This window comes from Rutilus rutilus, assembly GCF_951802725.1.
Source record: "Rutilus rutilus genome assembly, chromosome: 17".
Taxonomy (NCBI): domain Eukaryota; kingdom Metazoa; phylum Chordata; class Actinopteri; order Cypriniformes; family Leuciscidae; genus Rutilus; species Rutilus rutilus.
Genome location: NC_140230.1, coordinates 36,896,855 through 36,917,147, shown reverse-complemented (window position 1 = coordinate 36,917,147; position 20,293 = coordinate 36,896,855). Strand labels below are relative to the sequence as shown.

The window sequence follows — 20,293 nt, the reverse complement described above, 5'->3', positions numbered from 1 at the left end:
GAGCGAGCAGCATTCAGCAGACTACGCCTTCACCTCAGAAGTCGTTTTTCTCCTGCCGCCGTTCACCTGTGGTTATCCGGCGTCGACGCATATCCTTTCTATTATTTCTATTGTGATTTATAAGAGCGCGAAGCGTTGTTACAAATGCCTCGCTCCTCTTGAGGCCGACGGATACACGAGCTGCATCTCATGCCTGGGAGTCGTCCACAGCGAGACTGCACTCTCTGCCGGCGGCTGCTCTGTCTGTGAGAGCATGCCCATTTCTGTGCTGCGGACACGGCTAGCTCTCTCACGAGACGGCGACGCCGCTCCCCCCGCTCTTCCTTTCCCGGCTCTACTTCGGCCAAGGAAGGAGAAACGCCACAGCCAACGGCAGCCAGAGAGCATGGAAGTTAGCAAGCGCACGCCGGCCACGTCCCTGCGTGCCTCGCTTTCTCCTGCTCAAACACCCTCTCCGGTCATGTTCGTGGGAGACCAGCGCCCCCCCACCCACGTGGCGGGCCTTGTCTCCTTCGGCGGATAGGGCGAGGAACACCACGACAGCCTCTCCATTGCCGCATCTGAGGAAGAATGGCCGGGCTCTATCGACCCCACCATCGCTTCCCAGTCTGCCGCCAGCGTCTCAGCCGCTAGGACTAACTCGGACGCGGAGATGCTTCGGATCCTCACCAAGGCGGTCTCGGACCTCGAGCTCGAGTGGGCCTCGCCCGAGGAGCTTCCTCGAAGTCGGCTGGACGGCTGGACGGCTGGTTCTTGACGGGTCGCCAGCAGGCCCCTCGTCACAGACCTGCACCGTTTTTTCCGGAGGTACATGAAGAACTGACTAAAGCGTGGCGAGCTCTGCACATGTGGGTTCTTCGGTTTCCGCAACGCTCTCTTCCGTTGACGGCGTGGCAGAAAAGGACTATGAGTCATTGCCTCCCCTCGAAGAGGCCGTAGTCGCTCATCTTTGCCCGGACACCACTGCTAGCTGGCGAACTAGAGTGGTTCATCCAACAATACCATGCCGAAACACTTCAGCCCTCGCCGGACGCGCTTATTCTGCCTCTGGTCAGGCTGCTTCGGCCCTGCACATGATGGCTGAGCTGCAGGTTTACCAGGCCAAACTCCTCCAATCGATGGACGAGGCTGGCCCGGACCCTGAGGCCTTCCGAGACCTCCGAAGCGCCAAGGACCTAGCCTTGGGTGCTACCAAGGCTACAGCGCAGGCTATCGGGAGGAATATGGCTAGTTTGGTCGTGCTCGAGCGCCACCTTTGGCTAAACATCACCGAAATTAAGGACGCGGACAGAGCGATGTTCCTCGACGCCCTCGTCTCCAGCTCCGGCCTCTTCGGCCCAGCGGTGAAGGGTTTTTCAGAGAGGTACACCGACGCGCAGAAGTCGTCCCAAGCTATGCGACACTTCCTGCCAAAACGCTCCAGCTCCGCTTCAAGCAGGCCCAAGTCCGCCCCGCTTTCGCCTCGTCCAGCCAAGCCGGCGAAGCAGGTCTCTAAGGACCACCCTCTAAGAAACCCGCGACACTTCTCACAGCTCCCTGTTCAGCTCAGGCGGCTGGAGATTTTATTATTGTAAACAGGCCCGCTGCATTGCGCGCTCCTCTACAAACAAACGCCGTTTTCACGGCGACCCACATAAAGCACAAAAAGAGTATGTTTCACAATCACAACACACAGGTTCACAGTCCCCCTTCACTAGGCGGACCCCTCCCAGTTGTTACACTGACGCAATACGAAGTGACCGTTCTCGAAAGGGAACTACTCGGTTACTATCGTAACCTCAGTCATATTCATGTGCACTATCTTTATATGCTGCCAGAAAATATCCCATGTTTTTTCTCATTTCTCCCATTCTTCATTATGCATTCTCCCCAACATGCTTTCATATGAAGCAATTTCAATCATCCCATCAATCCAGTCTGTCAGGTCTGGGGTTTTGGGGCATTTCCAACCCTGGCTGCTGTAATACAACCACTCCTAATAAGGGTACATGCATTTCTGCTATGTTGGATATCACTGCTTGATCTCCAAGCCATAGTCGTGGTTCCGCCAGTAAATTAGACCCATCCACTCTTCAAGCACTCAATGGGTGAACTAAAGAACATTCCCAAATCATATGTACAGTAAATGAGTACCTTCTTCTTCACTACATTTCCAGCATACATCCAGCATTATTTCCAGCTATCCCGATCCTGTGAAGCCTAGATGGTGTGTAATAATATCTATGTGAATTAATTTCTCGTATGTTCTTACCCACATTAGATAGGATGTACAGCCAGTCATCATCCATATTAATCCCCAAATCCTTCTGCCATATTGTTTTCATGTTATTCCAGGTGTCTGCAGTCTGAGCTTCACTGAAGATAGGCATAAACAGGGTTATCATCACTTGCATTACATTTGTTCTTTACACAGTGTCTAATCTGCAGATACTTCCAAAAAATGTCCTTGGCACCCAATAATGTTTCTCAGAAATATTGATAAAAAATTCGATTTTTTTGCACCACGCTGGTTTTTTACTGTAGTTATTGTACATTTTAAATAGGAGGTAAATTAAGTAAAAACAAGGTAACATTCAAAACTTTAAAAACTGTGTGCCATTCTCTCATTTAATAAGTTACTGATCAGATACAATATGGTTTTAAAATAGAAAAAATATTAAGTTATGACTGTTTTATAAGCTTACATTTCACCATGTCTAAATGGACCTGGAATTTGTCGCCTTTATTTCTTTAGTGCTTTTTACAATACAGAGTTTCAGAGCAGCTTTACAGAGATAACAGGGAAATAATGCAACAGTTTGTTTCCAGAAGAAAATGGCGTCTCAGTCCAGCTGAAGTAAGTTCAGTGATGCAAAAGGTGTATATAGCCTACAGTTTGTTTTAATGCAGTACAAGTTTTAGTATGTGGTGTTTTTGTAAACCTACTTAAGCATATTTTGTGGACATTTTTGTTCCCAGAAGTGAGCTAAACCTGTTTTGGGCACATCCTCATTTGTGTAAAAAAGTATGTTACAAGTTTATGACCAGCTGTATAGCCTTGTGTGACGGGTCTCTGCGCGCTGACAAATATTGATAAAAATATATATTTCTTGCATCATGCTGGTGTTTGTAGTTATGTAACATTTTAAATAGCAAAAAAATGAAGTGATAGCACAGTTAAAACATGGTAGAATTAAAAACTGCATTCATGAGAAGTTACTGATCAGATTAGATAGGCTACAATATGGTTTTAGTAGAAAAATATTAAGTTATGACTGTTTCATTTCCAACGTGTCCAATTGGTCCCGAGAACACAACAGGTGTAGCCAACAGTTTGTTTTAATGTATTACTAGAGTTAATTTAGTGTGTGGTGTTTTAAGACTCTGGAGACCACGTGACTCAAGTTAACATGCTAATGACTAGCTCGTCTCAGTTTTTGCAATATTAGTCAGACAATATCCTCATAAAGAGCTTGAGTAATCGTGTGTGTGGGTGTGTGTTATTATTAACTCTGCTCTCCATCATAACTTACAGGACAGAGATGAATACTGTAGTGTTGACCTGATCCTTGACGTCAGTCTCACACACACACACACACACACACACACACATTCTCTGCGTGTTTATAGGTGGAGTTTCTCCTGAAAAATGACAAGAACCAGAGCAAGAACAACAGCAACATCGAGGTAAACTATCTCAACATAACCACTGACTTTAGTATCTTTACACACTGCAGGTCTGAAGTTGAGGACTAAGTCAGAAAAATATCTTGTAACACTTTACAGTAAGGTTCATTAATGAACTAACAATGATACATTTGTTACTGTATTTGTTCATCTTTGTTAACGTTAGTTAATTTTATTTAATAATGTTAGCTAGCACAGTGCATTAACTAATGTTAACAAATACAACCTTTGATATTAATAATGTATTAGTAAATGTTTATTATTAACTAAGATTAATAAATACTGTAGAAGTATTTTTCATTCTTAGTTCACGTTAACTAAGGTAGTTAACTAATTTTAACTAATGAACCTTATTGTAAAGGGTTACCAAATATCTTTAGCTATATGTGGAAGCTTCTTCATTTAGTCGGTTAAACATAACCAGTTTTTACAAAAAGGCTTCATTTGTTAACGTTAGCTAAAATTACTGTGGAACTAATGAACAAACCTGCTACAGCATTTATTAATCTTAATGCTAATTACAACATTTACTAAAATAGCCTATATTAAGTTAGGCTATATATGTTAGTTAATGCACTATCTGTGAACAAACATGAAAACTAACATTAACAAAGGTTTATAAATGCTTTGAAAATATTTTGTTATATTGCATGTTAGTTCACTAATGTTAAGAAATGAGACTCTATGGTAAAGTGTTGGAATGAAGGAAACTCCTGTTGTTTGGAGCTCGTCTTTGTGCTGCTAATATAAATGATGTGACCCATAAACTCTAACCAGCTCATCACTGAATAAAACAAGAGAGTCATTTAAACAGATGAAATTTAGTCATTTAAATAGATGAACCTTTAGACCGAAAGCTGAATTAAGATGAATTAGATGATCAGAGAGTTTGAAAGTCTTGAGTCATCGGAGCGACTGCGCAGGTTTGTCTGGTTTGTTCACCTGAAGAATTTGAGTGAAGTGAACAATGACTGAATTATCTGCTGACAGCATAGAAAACACATGTGATCCGGAAACCTCTTTCATTCTCTAAAGTGTCTAAAGATGTCGAGAAAAGTCGAAGTGATCATCAACTCTGCGGCTTCGCAGGATCAGTCTGCGTGTCCCGTTTACATCACGGAGTCGAAGCCCGGAGACGCGCCCGGAGTGACGGGGTTCCTGAAGATCAACCCGGCGGTTCTGGGGGTAAAACTGCTGATCAACACCTACTAACTAGTGATCAACACTCTTAACTAGCACTACTGGAGGCTACGAGCTGACAAAAACATCTTGTCTTTTCTCCGTCAGTGGCTGGAGATCCTGACCGGTGCCGTGGCGTTTGGACTCGTCTTTTGGAATTATGAACGGTTGTTTTTAATACCAACTTGCTATGTGAGTCTTTTATTTTGAGCGCATATTAGAATGATTTCTGAAGGATCATGTAACACTGAAGACTGGAGTAATGATGCTGAAAATTCAGCTTTGATCACAGGAATAAATTACACTTTACTATATATTCACATAGAAAATGATTTACATTGGAATAATATTTCATCAATTTTTACTATATTTTTTTGATCAAACAGCCTTGGTGACACAGCCAACTCTTTCAAAAACATGAATAAATCTTAATTATTCCAAAATGTTGACCTCCTGGAGGATGCAGAATCAGATATAGGGCCCTATTTTAACGATCTGAAACGCAAGTATCAAACGCGAAATGCAAGTAACTTTGTGGGCAGATCTCGGGCTGTTGCTATTATACTGGCGGGATAAATGACTCTTGCGCCGGACACAAATCTAAAATGTGTTGGTCTGAAGTAGCTTCATTACTCATAGGTGTGGTTTGGGCGTAACGTGAAATAAACCAATCAGAGCGTCATCTCACATTCCCTTTAAGAGCAGGCGTGCTTGTTCCATGGCGGATTGCTATTATAACGGCGGATTTGCCAGGAGCGGTTCACAGCCGAGGAGACCGACGTTCTCGTCAGGGCCGTAAAACACAGAGAAGTGACATTGGGGATGGAGAAACACACACAAATTAGTAGGGCTGTCCCCGGCTATGGATTTTCATAGTCGAATCAGAATCGTCATGTCTTGCCTATAGTCGACTAATAGTCGAATCAAGTGGGTGGGGCTGGGGGCGGGGCTTTAACGTTTCAAAGCCGCGATGTACAGAAAATCACACAATTATAGAAGAAAATGTATAAAAACATTTTGGATCAATAAAACTAAGAAATAACATAAATAACTCCAGAAAGGCACACTGCAGACAGGATTTGCATTTCACATGCAAATCATATTAAATCGGCTAAATTACCTGTGCGAGCAGGCCAGCCTACAGCACAACATCGATGCACCGAAAAAATAAACAATTAATTTACTAAATTAAATTAGAACAGAATATACCTTTCTAATAAATAAAAATACAAAACGAAATAAATCAGAATCAAGTCACAAGATGAGCAAATGTGTGCAAAATGCTTAAAGTGCAGAGGAACATTCAAAACACAAGCCACAAATAGTTCGATTAGATAACCCTGACAGATTAATAAATAAAATAAAAATAAAGAAATTATTAAAATAACGATAGTAGCCAGAATTTTCAACTTTGTCTTTTTAACTGCAGAAACAACAATAAGCTAAACTGGAGAGGCAGTCTTTTTAGCTAAAAATGTTCACAGCATCCAGAAATCAAATTAGAACCAGCTGAAAAGTTTTGAAATCACTTGTACCCTAATATAACGTTACCTGATCGAGAGAACAAATCCAGTCTTTCACTCTGTCTGTGTCCGTTGGAGTCTTTTCAAATTGTGCGCGCGGATAAAATACATTCTAACGTGAAACCCAGTCTATGCGTGAAACGTGTAAACGTTGGCCGGCAGAAGTGCGATCATGGTTTTCCTGATGCTAAATCCAGCCTTGGAGAATATCCTTTCTGATGGTGTACATCCACACTTTAGATTTTCTTATCCCAGACATTGTTAAAGATTTAAATCCTTGCCGCGAAGACGCTCCTCTGTCGGTCACGGATTGAAAGTGAAACTTAAATCTGTCACGGGGTGTTTGGATTTATTCACGCACGTTAAAAAAAATATTTATTAAAAGCTTCTTTCTTTGCACATTTTTATATACAGCATTATCATAATATATTATCAGCCTATAGGCTGAATATTAACGTATTGACATAAAAGCTAGTTCTATGTGAAATCAGACATTGAGCGCCCTCATATAGCCAAAGTGGCATGATCCTCGTTTCATAACACCTCTGCGAAGATTCGACCATGAGATCAGTAGTCGAATCAGGCTCCTCCAATCGAAGCATCGAATCTTCGACTATTCGGGGTCACCCCTAAAAATTAGCTTCGGTTAAACAGGCGTATGATAATTTGGGTAAATGTGTAAGCTAGATTTATACCTATTTTTCACATCTTCATGGACACCACAATGATTCCCTTTTCATGTGGAATATTTTTCATTGTAATAATGTATGTATGATTTGCAAAAATGAAAACTGCTGCTTCTGTGTAGATAAGAGAAGCAAAGTGTTTTTGGTGGTGCACACGCTACATTATGGCCAAGCATGCGCCCTTAAAATAGCATCTGAATACAGGGCCGGAGTGGGGCCACTGACTTTAGACGAGGTTTCTCCTGGTCTGTGGAGGAATTGTTTTCTGAAACTGCAAAATAGCACCAGGGAACGTTTGCGCCGGAACACGCCTCCTCTTTTCGCTGAACCGCCCCCGGGAGCGCAAGTTCATTCCCTAATTTACCGATGTGCGTCTGTGGAGGGAAAAGTCCGCTGTGCGTTGGGTGCAAAATAGGAATGATACATGTGTCGTGTACAAAGACAATTGCGCTGGGTGCGAGATAGAGCCCTGTGTGTTTTGATAGTGTTTATCACTGTATTAAACTGTAAATGAATGCTGAATAATGTTGATATTTCTGTCGCTTGTATAATGTTGTTTTGTGTGTGTGTAGTTGATTTTAAATGGAGTTGTTACAGCCACCGCTGCCTGTACCCGCAACCCGTGTCTGGTCAGTACGTCTCACATCGTCGCACATGTTATGATCTGATGAAGCAGAAGTGGTTTATGAATTATGTTTGTTCAGGTGGTCACCGCTCAAGTCCTGAACCTGTTCAATATCTTCAGCTCTCTGACCGTCTTCATCATCTTCTTCCTCTTGTTCTACGTCGCTTCGAGTGTGCGTGTGGTGAGTCTCTCTATGATATAAGATCCATCTGTCCTAGTAATGAATATATTACTGATGTTTATGAATATTGAGGTGTTTGTGTTGTAGTTTTTGGCCCCTACTCTGGGTTCGACTGAGATCGCGTTCATGGCCTGTAACGTTCTGGCGCTCCTCCTCTCCGTCATCATCTTTGCGACGTCATGCTGCTGGTGCAAATCGGTAAATCAGAGTTTCTTCTAATCTTCAGCATCATCTATGGTGGGTTCTCCATCTTCTTAATGCCACGGACCCCTAAATATGATCATCCCTGTGAGGGGCCGCCAATTTAAAATTTAAAAGGCAGCAATATATTTTCATTTACAAAGACTTGATTTATAATGTGAGAAGTTAGTATTACAAATGTGTAAAATATTTACATTACATCCTTGTTTTTTATACTCACTGTTGTACTGCACTGTTAGATGTTGTATTCATTCATATCAATATATTCATATTATTTTTTATAAAATGTATTTATTTATTTAAATCAATTTTATTTTATATTATTTTAATCAATTTATTTCAATAAAATGTATTTATTAATTTATTATTACATTTTTACACTACATTTTTGTATTTATTTTAAAAAGGTTTTATTAATTTATTTGAATCATTTTAATGAATTTTCTATTTACATTTTTTATTTTTTTATTTTAATTAAGTTTTAATCTAATGTATTAATCTTTTTTTATTTAAAGTTGAAATAAATATTAAATTATTTATCTTAATTGTGATCTTAATAATACTTAGTTTAATCTTATTTATTTATTTTCACATTTTTACACTGCTTTTCTTATTTTTATTTATTAAATCAAGTTGTATTTTATATTAATTTATTTAAATAATCAATTTATTTTAAACTGACATAAAAAGAAAAATGTATTTTAAAAAAAATTGCATTATTTTTTCCTAAATCAAATTTAATTAGTTTAATCTTATTTTTGATTTTACACTGTTTTTCCTATTTTATTTATTTAAATCAAGATTTATTTATTTAATCATTTTTATTTATTAATGTATTTAAATTTGAATCAATTAATCTGTTTAATTAATTGATTAATTACAGTTAATTAAGTTAATTCATCTAATGCATAAAATACGATTTTATTATTAATATTAAATTTTTTGTTTTATTTAAATTCTATCTTAGTCAAATTGAGTTAATTTAATCTTATGTTGGTTATGTGTTTATCTTCTGTTCCTCTGCAGAGGAAGCGTCTGATGGTGATCCACATGAGCTCAGCATCACCTGATGTGGTCAGTGATGTCATGGACCAGCGTCCCGCATCATCACCCCCGTCCTACTACAGTCCGCTCCCGTCTTCAGATCCGCCGGCCTATGAGGTGAGGGTCGAGTCCGCTCTCGCTTTCTCCAGAGCAAATCCACTCTGATGAGACTGATACAGTAAAACCAAGCGGACACCTTCCCTCTCTCTCTTGAATCTAACACTGAAGAGACTTAAACTGCAGTTCATCCACTGGCCACTAGAGGCCGGCTGCAGAAGAGAGTCAATCCCATAATAAACCCTCATGTTAAAATGCCCAACTTTACAGCAGAAAAACACATGTTTACAGTCTGGTGCAAAAAGTGGTTTTGGTCTATATAGCTAATGTTGCCCTTCATGACGACTGTTGAGGGGGGTGGGTTTTTTTTTATAACTCATCCGTTTAAATTATATTAAGCCTTAAAGTTCTGCATAATTAAGGGCGTGGCCACTTGAGTGACAGGTGGATTGCCGCTGATGTCACTACTAGCCGTTTGTCTGCTGTGTGTTAGCGTCACTTCACCTCAGCTAATCCGCCTCGCTGGACATTTCCGTTTATCCGGGAGTGACGCTTCCAAGATGGCGACGGCCGGCTCCGCCCACTTTGGGCTTCAGAAATGCCCTTCAGAAACACTGTGTGATGTCACGCACACTACGAACATATTTATTTACAGTCTATGGGTAAAACACACGCCATCGTTACTGTTCGTATCACTGTGTGTCAAGAGCTGAGATTCAGATATGATAATGAGCGTTTGCTTTCTGACCAATCACAGCAGACTGAGCCATCTGACCAATCAGAGCAGAGCATCTCTCCGAGAGGCGGGGTTTAGAGAGACTGAATCTTCAAACGAAGCGTTTCAGACACTGAGAGAAAAGAGCTGATGTGTGTGTGTGTGTGTCAGTGTGTGTATGATGAGAGTGTTTCTGTGTTTTTGCAGGACGAGCGACGCTCCACGCTCTCTAGAGCTTCTGCTGCGAGATGGGACAAGAGGAGATGGATAGATGAACTGCATCGCAGCAGAAAGTCCATCCAAGTCTAAGACCAGTAATGTCTTCCAGACACATCTATGCTCTAAAGTAGAGCTTCAGTGACTGTGTGTGATCGGCTCCCAGAGCTCAGTCGAGGGCCCTCATCAGTCGTTCCACAGTGTACAGAACTTCCACAGAACTTTCTGGAAGACTTGCTATCAGAAACTTTGCACATTAGAATTATTTCTAAATTTTGTTAGTTGTTAGGCATTATTTGAGAATGTTTATGACACGATTTGTGTAGAATTATTTCTAATATTTTTTGTTGTTTTTGGCATTATTTTTGGATGTTTATGACACGATTTGTGTAGAATTATTTCTAATATTTTGTTTTTGTTTTTTGGCATTATTTTAGGATGTTTATGACAGGATTTGTGTAGAATTATTTCTAATATTTTGTTTTTTGGCAATATTTTAGGATGTTTATGACACGATTTGTGTAGAATTATTTCTAATATTTTTTTCTCGTTTTTTGGCATTATTTTAGGATGTTTATGACATGATTTGTGTAGAATTATTTCTAATTTTTGTTTTTGTTTTTTGGCATTATTTTAGGATGTTTATGACAGGATTTGTGTAGAATTATTTCTATTTTTTCTTCGTTTTTTGGCATTATTTTAGAATGTTTATGACGATTTGTGTAGAATTATTTCAAATATTTGTTTTTGTTTTTTGGCATTATTTTAGGATGTTTATGACAGGATTTGTGTAGAATTATTTCTGATTTTGTTTTTGGCATTATGTGAGGATGTTTATGACACGACTTGTGTAGAATTATTTCTAATATTTTTTGTTGTTTTTGGCATTATTTTAGGATGTTTATGACACGATTTGTGTAGAATTATTTCTAATATTTTTTGTTGTTTTTGGCATTATTTTTGGATGTTTATGACACGATTTGTGTAGAATTATTTCTAATATTTTGTTTTTGTTTTTTGGCATTATTTTAGGATGTTTATGACAGGATTTGTGTAGAATTATTTCTGTTTTTGTTTTTGGCATTATGTGAGGATGTTTATGACACGACTTGTGTAGAATTATTTCTAATTTTTGTTTTTTGGCATTATTTTAGGATGTTTATGACACGATTTGTGTAGAATTATTTCTATTTTTTTCTTCGTTTTTTGGCATTATTTTAGGATGTTTATGACGATTTGTGTAGAATTATTTCAAATATTTGTTTTTGTTTTTTGGCATTATTTTAGGATGTTTATGACAGGATTTGTGTAGAATTAATATCTGATTTTGTTTTTGTTTTTGGCATTATGTGAGGATGTTTATGACACGACTTGTGTAGAATTATTTCTAATATTTTTTTTAATTTTTGGCATTATGTGAGGATGTTTATGACACGATTGTCAGATTGAACTATGGGTTGTTTTTGAGATTTCAGTATTTTTAGGAGCTGTACTTGCACGACTGAAAACAGCTGTCCGAGTGTGTGTGTGTCAGAGAAACTCATTCACACACACTGAACTGAGTGTGTGGAGGAGCTTCTGCTCTCCAGGACTTTCCTTCAGTCTCATACATCTTCTTCTTCTTCTGTGCAATCTAACTATTTTATTTTTTTTTAAATGTATGCATTTGAATGTTTATGTACATATAACGCAGCATGTGTCAGCTGCAAAGCTCTGTGTAAACATATATAAAGTGCTATATAAAGTTCATTTATTATTATTATTATTATTATTATTATTATTGTTGTTGTTGTTGTTGTTGTTGTTGTTGATTTTGTTGTAATTTTACCAGTAGTAGTAATATGCGCAGATCCAGAAACTTTAGGCATAGAAAGCACTTCTCTAAAGAATAAACACACAAAATCTATTTATTAAAATATGCAATGAAGACCTTCGGGTGGAAACTTTGCATATTTTAATAAACTGATTTTTGGAAGCAGCAGAGGCAGTGTGTTTATTCTTTAGGGATTTTGTTGCCGTCTCACAGCATCTCACACTCGCAGTCAAAAGTTTGAAATAATTAAGACAAAAAAATACAGTAAAAACAGTAATATTGTGAAATGTTAAAATGTAAAATATAAAATGTGAATATATAGTAAAGTGTAATTTATTCCTGTGATCAAAGCTGAATGTTCAGCATCATTACTCCAGTCTTCAGTGTCACATGATCCTTCACAAATCATTCTAATATGATGATCAAAAAAACATTTATGATTATTGATTGAAAACTGTCGAGAGCTGCTTTATATATATTTTTTTTTACAAAAATATGTGGAAACTGTCATACACTACCATTCAAAAGATTGGGATTAGTAAGATTAAAAAACAAAACAAATTAATACTTTATTATAAATTGTATAAAATAAGCTAATGAATTCATACTCTTATTCAGCAAGGATGCATTACATTGATTAAAAGTGACAAAGACATTTATAATGTTACAAAAGATTCTATATCAAATCAATGCTGTACTTTTCAACTTTCTATTCATCAAAAATCCTGGAAAATAAATATATCACAGTTTCCAACACTGATAATAATTATAAATGTTTCTTGATCATCAGATCATCATATTAGAGTGATGTGTGAAGGATCATGTGACACTGAAGACTGGAGTAATGATGCTGAACATTCAGCTTTGATCACAGGAATAAATTACACTTTACTGTATATTCACATAGAGAACAGTGGATTTACATTAGAATAATATTTCACTGTTTTTACTGTGAATGATAGTTACTAATCATTGAACCATTTCATTTGACATAATCAAACCAAACTGATCATATTTCCCTCCGGCTTCACCACTAGAGGACAGTGTCCTGTGCAATATATCATCTTACAGGATCTCTATTTGTAGAACTTTAATGTTGAGTTTATTTCTGGATTCTTGTAATAATCCACATATATGAGGTTTAATTTTACATTTCCCTTATTTACCAAACACATTCTATATGGTTTATTAATTTTTACTGATTCAGTGAGACCGTTCAGAGTTATTGATTTTCTGCATATTTTTTGCATTTGGATTTATTAATTTGATGTATTTTACAGCTGTGAAAACCAGTTTTCAAAGCTCTCTGTTAAATTTCTGGATATTTCTTTCACACCCATATCATGTCTAAATTATTCAGTTAATTCTGTACACTCTTAAAAATAAAGTTTTTTTCGCAGAAGAACCGTTTCTAATTCCCCAAAGAACCTTTCAGTGATCAGCTCTTAAAAGCACCATTTTTATCATTTTTTTAGTGTAAAGAATATTTTATTAATCCAAAGAACATAGTTCCACTATAAAGAACCTTTCATGCGATGAAAAGATTCCATGGATGTTAAATGTTCTTCACAGAACCATCAATTCTGTTTCTGTGTAATGAACCTTTATTTTTAAGAGTGTATATTAAAAAAATCTAATGTTTTTAAGAATATCTCAACCAATCCAAAACAGCAGTCGTTTAATAGCTACACACAACAGCATTTTCAAAATGACATATCTTACTTTGAACGTGCACAGAAACAAATGCATTAATGTGAGGTTTAAATATATTACAAAAGAACCAAACTGATCAATTCAAACAAACAATCACTCTCAAAAAGAAACTGGCATCGATGGTTCCACGAAGAACATTCCATGGAATCGTTCAATTTTTCAAAAGGTTCTTTAGATTTTTTTAAATGTTCTTCACACAAAGAAAAGTTCTTTTCGGAACCAAAAATGGTTCTTCAGTTCTAAAACGCCCGTTCGGAACCTTTATTTTTAAGAGTGCAGGAGCTGTGCGTTCCTCTAGCTGCCGGCATAGAACGCGTAATAGCCGATCGCCTTAGAGGGGGATGAAGAGTCCTTGTGAAAGTTGTCCGAGTCTTCCTCACACTTGGGAGAGTTCCCAGTCCCGGACTCTGCGTGGGAAAGCCGCCTCCTCTTGCACACGACCGAGTAAACGCTGGGCTCCACAGAGTCTGAAGGCTTCTCCATCCAGTTCTGAGCGAATGCGCTCACAGTGCTTTCCTCCTGAGGTTTGTCTTTGTCAGGCATGATGATGTGCTCATCTGTGGGACTCGGTCTGGGAGACCAGGGCACTTTCCTCGGGTACGAGCCTCTCGTGCCCCATCCCGCGGTCACGGACGCGAACGCGCCTTCAGGATAGTACCCGAGCGAGTGCGCGCTCTGGAGAGGTAAAGACTTGAAGCTGTAGGGTAACAAAGAGCTGGAGTAATCTCCCTCGTACGCCGTGAGCTCCAGTTTACTGCCACTGGTCTGTTCGCTGCTGTATAGCCGGTTGTTGAGTTGATCCTGCAGGAAAGGTTGCATGGTGTAGCGCGCGCTTGGCACGATCTGTTGCGCGCGCGTCGAGTGCGTTGGCGAAGGCGTCAGTCTTTCACGCTCCGCAAGCGTGTACATCCTGAAAATCCAATGCACGTTAGTATCAGCCGAGAATAAATGCGGGGAAACCTCAGTGATGCTCATCATACTCACGAATCATAGTTATCTCTGAAGCCTTTCGCGAAAGGATTGTGGTCGATCTTGAGTTGAGTGATCTAGAGGAACGACACAGAAGTGAGTGTTAATAACTGAGTGTGTGTAGTCCCAGCCTGAGCTCATGAAAATGCGTGTCTATAGCACGTGTTGTGTTTATCGTGCAATTTATACGCGAAAATTAGTTTTACGTGCATATGATACGCACTTTATTGCGTGTAATACACACACCACTACTAATGTGTACCCATGTGTATCATTTGCATGTAAAACACAATGCGTGCTATAGAGACGCGTTCAGTGTGACCGGGCTGTTTCATGCATCTGGTGCTCTTCTATCATTTTACACCGAAAAACGTAACTTTTTGTTTTTTGTTTTTACTTTTTTTCTTGATCGGAATGGTACGAAACTTGGTAAATGTTTTGGCACTTGCTATGTAAACACACACACACACACACAAAAATCATGGATATGATTCTAACAGGTTAAATGGTCCTGAAACAACAGTCACACTTGAGCTCCTCGCGGTCAGAAATGAGCGCATTGGAAATGAATGAGAGGAGTTTCCTCTAGTGGAAGCGTCTGGAACTGCAGCCGAACAACATTCACTGAAACATCATTTACTGAGATATCAACCTCACATTAGGAACAACTAACTTGTTTAGATTTATGGCTTTGATTTTCTCACAGTTTTAGAGTGAAACATGTTTTTTTAAATATATATTTCATATAAAAATTGAAGATAGTATTTTTGCACATTTTTCAGAACAATAAACGTAAAACTTTTAAAAACTTTTTTCACTTCAGCAATAATCTGCCAAGTGTCGCCTTTGAAAAGAGATCAAACATCTGTTGCTCTAAACCATTCAAGATTTACCAGTTTAAGTTGGAAATTTAATTTTAAGGTCTATGCTCAAAAAGTGAATAAATGGATTTTAAATACAGCATAAATATAATTTGGTACCATAAAATCCCCTAAAAATATAAAATAAAAAAACATTATCAAACTAAAATATAGTACATTAATTTCATTGAAATAAAAAAACAAACACGCGAAGAGCACCAGAGGGTTATTCATGCTCAGAAAGAAAGTCTGTACATCAGTATTCTGATAAGCTGTGACCGCAATGAACTGGTTCTCCGGGAAGGTGAAGATCTGAGTCTTAGAGTCTCGGCCCGTGTTTTCAATCCCGTCGTCTGACACTTCAACGATGTGAAGCCTCGGCTGGTACTTGTGTAGAGACTGGAGGACAATCATCTGAGTTGGAGACACAAATGAGACTATTAAACGCACATCATTTAATGGTGATTTTGCCAAGTAAGATGTTCAATCTGGATTCTGGAACAACATTCCTGACTGAAAAACTCCAACTCTACCCATAACTTATCCCAAAAACCAGAGGGAAATGGCTGAAACACTGATGTAGAAGCACCTAGACTTGGCATAAACTATAAACTCATCCCTCAGATCTGATTGGTTGATTGGAATGTTGTTCCAGGATAAAATCACATTCAGCCATATTTAATATGACTTGTTCTTACATTCAATGTCAAAAGCAATAGCCTATGTGCTTTTATTTATTTCATTTGAGTACTAAAACAGGCCCAAAAAGCACAACAGAAATGGTTTAGCATCAGTAGCTAATTGTTCTACTCATAAAATAAATGTGCATTATTTACCTGAGAAGTGTTGGTATTTGCTCCCTTGTTGTTTGTTAGTTTCAATTTACCGAAAGATATTTCTTGTCTCATCCAATGAGCGCCTGTGTTCGGCGATTCGGGGTGGACGTAAATCTTATTCCCTAAAACAATAAAATACAACAGCATATTATTATTGTTATTATTAATAATAACAGCACGTATTAACTTGGTTTCTGCCATACCTTGCATATTATTGTCGGCTTTCCCGCACGTGACCCATTTCCCGCCCTGGAATCTCCAGTGATTCGGATCCGCTAAAACAATCTCCACGAACACGTTATAATGCGTCGTCAGGCTCAGGCCGGTAATATTGAAACTGAGAAATGGAAACATCCGCCTGTGCAGGGATTTAAAACACAAATGATTATTCAGCTATATTCTGAATTAATTATCAAAATTGCGGATTAAAGATAGGACTATAGCTTTCAAAGAACTTTAACCACACCACACTCTCAAACCAAATGCTTTCACAAATACACAATAATAATACAATTCTTCTCTAGCTGGTTTCATCTAGTTGTCTAATCAACCTGGCATTGTGATTGTTGGCTCTGTGATGAATGCTTTGTACCTCATTTTTAAGTCGCATTGGATAAAAGCGCTAAATGCATAAATGTAAATATAATGCAACTTCCATTTTGACGACCCCTTTTAATTATATATATTTTTTAATTCGACCTGAATTGTCTTTTTGAGCCCCTATTTCTGGTAGCTGTAGTTTAAAAATAAATAAATAAATAATAAAACTAGCTTACTTTTTGAGATATAGGCTATTATATAAAAATCTATAAATAATATTAATGACTACTGTTGCTATAGTAACACGTCTGTTCGCTAACCGCGATCGATCGCGCCAGATAAAAGTAGCCTACGAAACTATTTGCAAACACATTTGAAACATTATTTTCGTTATTTTACTGTTTAAATCTGATTTTAAAATCTGTTGTTGTGATTTTGCCTTGGCCTATAGCCAACAATTTAAAGCGTTTATGGCCTAAAAAAACTTAGCCTATTTGATTAATTCACGCTTAAAATTAATGATTCAAAAGGGGGTTTCCAAAAGCAGCGTTGAAATATTAGGATCGTTTCTGGTTCCACAAAGAACCTTCAGTGATGAGTTCTGACAAGAATAGCCGTCATTTCTCCGTCTAGTTTAACAGACCCGATTTAGTCCGATTATGAGTAACACACTTCTAGCCAAAATAACCTTGAATTTGGTTACATGTCGTTTTGGCCTAAATAACTTGCGAGATGAAGGATATTCCATCATGTAAGCAAACAGTGATTACAAGGTGTTTAGTTTCATGTCTTTGTCATGTTCTGTAACATATTCTTGGGCTTTGGTTAGACGTCTATATTCAGTTTTCACTGACAGCCCAAATGTGGCCTTAGACTTCAGGGCTGTGTTTGGACTCCTATTAGATGTCTTTTAAACGCAAAATTGCTTGCTTGGATGTTTTTTCTTAGTGTGAAGAACATTTTAATAATATAAAGAATGCAAATGTGGAACCACCGATGGCAATAAAAGCACCTTTATTATTTTTTAGACTGTACCCCTCTCTCACCTGCCCTGTTTGGTGATGATCATCTCCGTTTGGTGCCGGTGGAACTTGAGCCACAGCGGCCGGTTGCACAGATACACCTGAGCTCGAGCCATGGACCCGATCCCGGACCCTTGATACGAGCCGTAGGAGTTTCCCGAAGCGTGTCCGAACTGATACCCCGTGCCGAACTCCCCGCGTCCAGCACACAGAGACGGACAGAAGCCCGCGGGCGGGATCACGGAGCCGTAGTGCAGCGACGCGTACCGCGATCCATCGGAACCAGCGTATACTCCTCCGGTCTGGCCCGCGTACGGGAACAACGGACACGGACTCGAACTTTCCTGCGTTTGCTGCGTCGCGCCCATCATGAAGTATCGATTGGACCCGATCCCGTCGAGTATGTACCGGCTCGTCAGTTCATCTTCACAAATGATCGGTGAATCCTTCCCGTCGTCCAGCGCAGAACCGGACCCTTCCCCGGGCATGATCCGACACACTCCACCCGAACTCTAGATCCGAATCCTGACGTTTGATAATTCGATCTCCGGCAGTTACTGTCGCGCGCCTCGGCATCACTGAGAATTAATGTGTAGATGTCAATATAAATGTTCATTATTGTAAACGTTCAACAGCTGCACATTATTTCTATTTTGATCGCTTTGGTTTAAAACGATTCTGCATTTCAGTCACCGCTGCATTAAAACAAATTGAAACTTTTTGCTTTTATGGATCTAAAAGTAAACAATCTTCTATGGCTATTTAAAGGCGTAAAATAAAATTATTTAATGTTATAGAACGTTAATTTGTTTTCATCGTAGCCTACATTTGCTATCAAATTAAATGCACTTTATTTAACTCGTGACGTTTATGTGTCATAGGCTATCCTATTCGTTCGTAAAATAAGCTATAGCTTTAATTTCATATTTTCCAAATAACCCTATCACTTTTTTATTTTCTAATATGTGCAGCTAAACGGTATCATTTAATTGCATTTATAAATATTTTTTTTAACAGCATTTTAATTAATATGCTGATGTGCTCGTCATAGTCTTCGCTTCATATTTCAGTTCTTCTTATTCTCAGTTTAAATCTCCGCCGATTTAATTGAAGAACAAATAATAAAGAGTTTATAATCACAAATGATTAATCTTTATGGAGTTCATGTTGATTCGGACACTTTGTGCCGTTGAGATCACTGGGGGAAAATTTCCCTATCAATCTAGTCTTTATATTTTATTTCAGACAATAACTCCTCCGTATCATAAGCTACAAACATGTATTTAAAAAGCAACAAACGATAGAAAACATTGATTAAATTAAAACGTTCCTTCATTACGCATAACTTTGGCATTTTATAATTTAAAAATTAAATGTTGATGTTAAAATTCATTGCCAATCTAGAGTGTATTAGTGTCATGCGAACATAAACAACATGTTTTCGATTTTCAGTATTAATTCTTCCTTTAATGATGGAACAAAAACAGTTTAGGCCTATAGCTGCGTTTATTAATATTTAAAAATTAAGTTAAACATGATACATAAACAGTCGGGAAGACAATTTTGTAGGCTATTGTTTTTTTTTTGTTTGTTTTTTTTAAATTACGCGTTACTGTCATTTGTGGGCTTTTTTGTGTGTGTGTTTTTTTGCGAGACAATTTCAAATTTGTTCTTATTAGGTTTTTTTCTAAGCATATGTAGCTAAACTAACATCCAAAACGTTGCAAAGATTGTTTCTGTGTGTAAAACGAGAACGTTTTCTAATTCTTATTTTTATAAGTTTTATTTTTCGTATGATGTTGAACGAGGTTTAAACAGCGACTGTCTGGGTTCAGTACGCAGTATTAATAACTATATTTAATCATCTGTTACTTGTATATTCTCCTCTGGTGGTAAATGCACACTTGTCTATCGGAGAGGTTAAACTTGATTGACAATCAAAGATAAGAAAGAAAACACAATGAAGCTTCTTGCATAGATGTAATAATATGAATCATCACTATGATGAATAACTCACCAGTTTCATCTTCATTGTCCACAGATTGAGGTCGAAATCGCGCTTGAGTTCAGACTGAGAGCGATGAAGAGAGAGGGAGAGTCTGAAGCAGAATGAAGGTAAAACACACTGAACGACTGATGAATGAAAGACTGACTGAAGCACCTGTGATGATGATGCGGGATTTATTGATGCTGCTCTATAGCGCCTCCTACTGACACTTCATCCTCTTATTTTACTCTATTTACTCTATTCTACACACGCTGTTTCAGCAACATGAGGTTTTAAACCTGTTTCTCCAGCAGTGTTGATTTCAAACATCTAAAGCTGCTTTAAATGACTTTTTTTTGTGGTTTTATTCTCGAAAAACATTTTAATATCAGCATATTTTGCGAGTATCGAGCAATCTCATAACCACATCGACATGCATTATATTTATCATTCTTGATGT

General features: G+C 38.1%; 2 protein-coding genes across 2 annotated transcripts; one reads left to right on the top strand and one right to left on the bottom strand.

Annotated features, from left to right (window-relative positions):
- The first annotated feature begins 9,048 nt into the window (after positions 1 to 9,048).
- On the top strand, positions 9,049 to 12,232 carry LOC311276539 (uncharacterized protein). The gene is made up of 2 exons (XM_084386238.1): positions 9,049 to 9,222; positions 10,085 to 12,232. Exons 1-2 carry the CDS (start codon positions 9,052 to 9,054, stop codon positions 10,184 to 10,186), a joined length of 273 nt encoding a protein of 90 aa, XP_084242364.1. The 5' UTR covers positions 9,049 to 9,051; the 3' UTR covers positions 10,187 to 12,232.
- A 1,335-nt stretch (positions 12,233 to 13,567) lies between these two features.
- Positions 13,568 to 19,991, bottom strand: eomesb (eomesodermin homolog b). Its single transcript, XM_084384994.1, has 7 exons — positions 19,864 to 19,991; positions 17,871 to 18,424; positions 16,488 to 16,642; positions 16,285 to 16,406; positions 15,704 to 15,862; positions 14,604 to 14,665; positions 13,568 to 14,529 (listed from the first exon to the last, which is right to left on the bottom strand). Exons 2-7 carry the CDS (start codon positions 18,332 to 18,334, stop codon positions 13,914 to 13,916), a joined length of 1,578 nt encoding a protein of 525 aa, XP_084241120.1. The 5' UTR covers positions 18,335 to 18,424; positions 19,864 to 19,991; the 3' UTR covers positions 13,568 to 13,913.
- Positions 19,992 to 20,293: the final 302 nt, after the last annotated feature.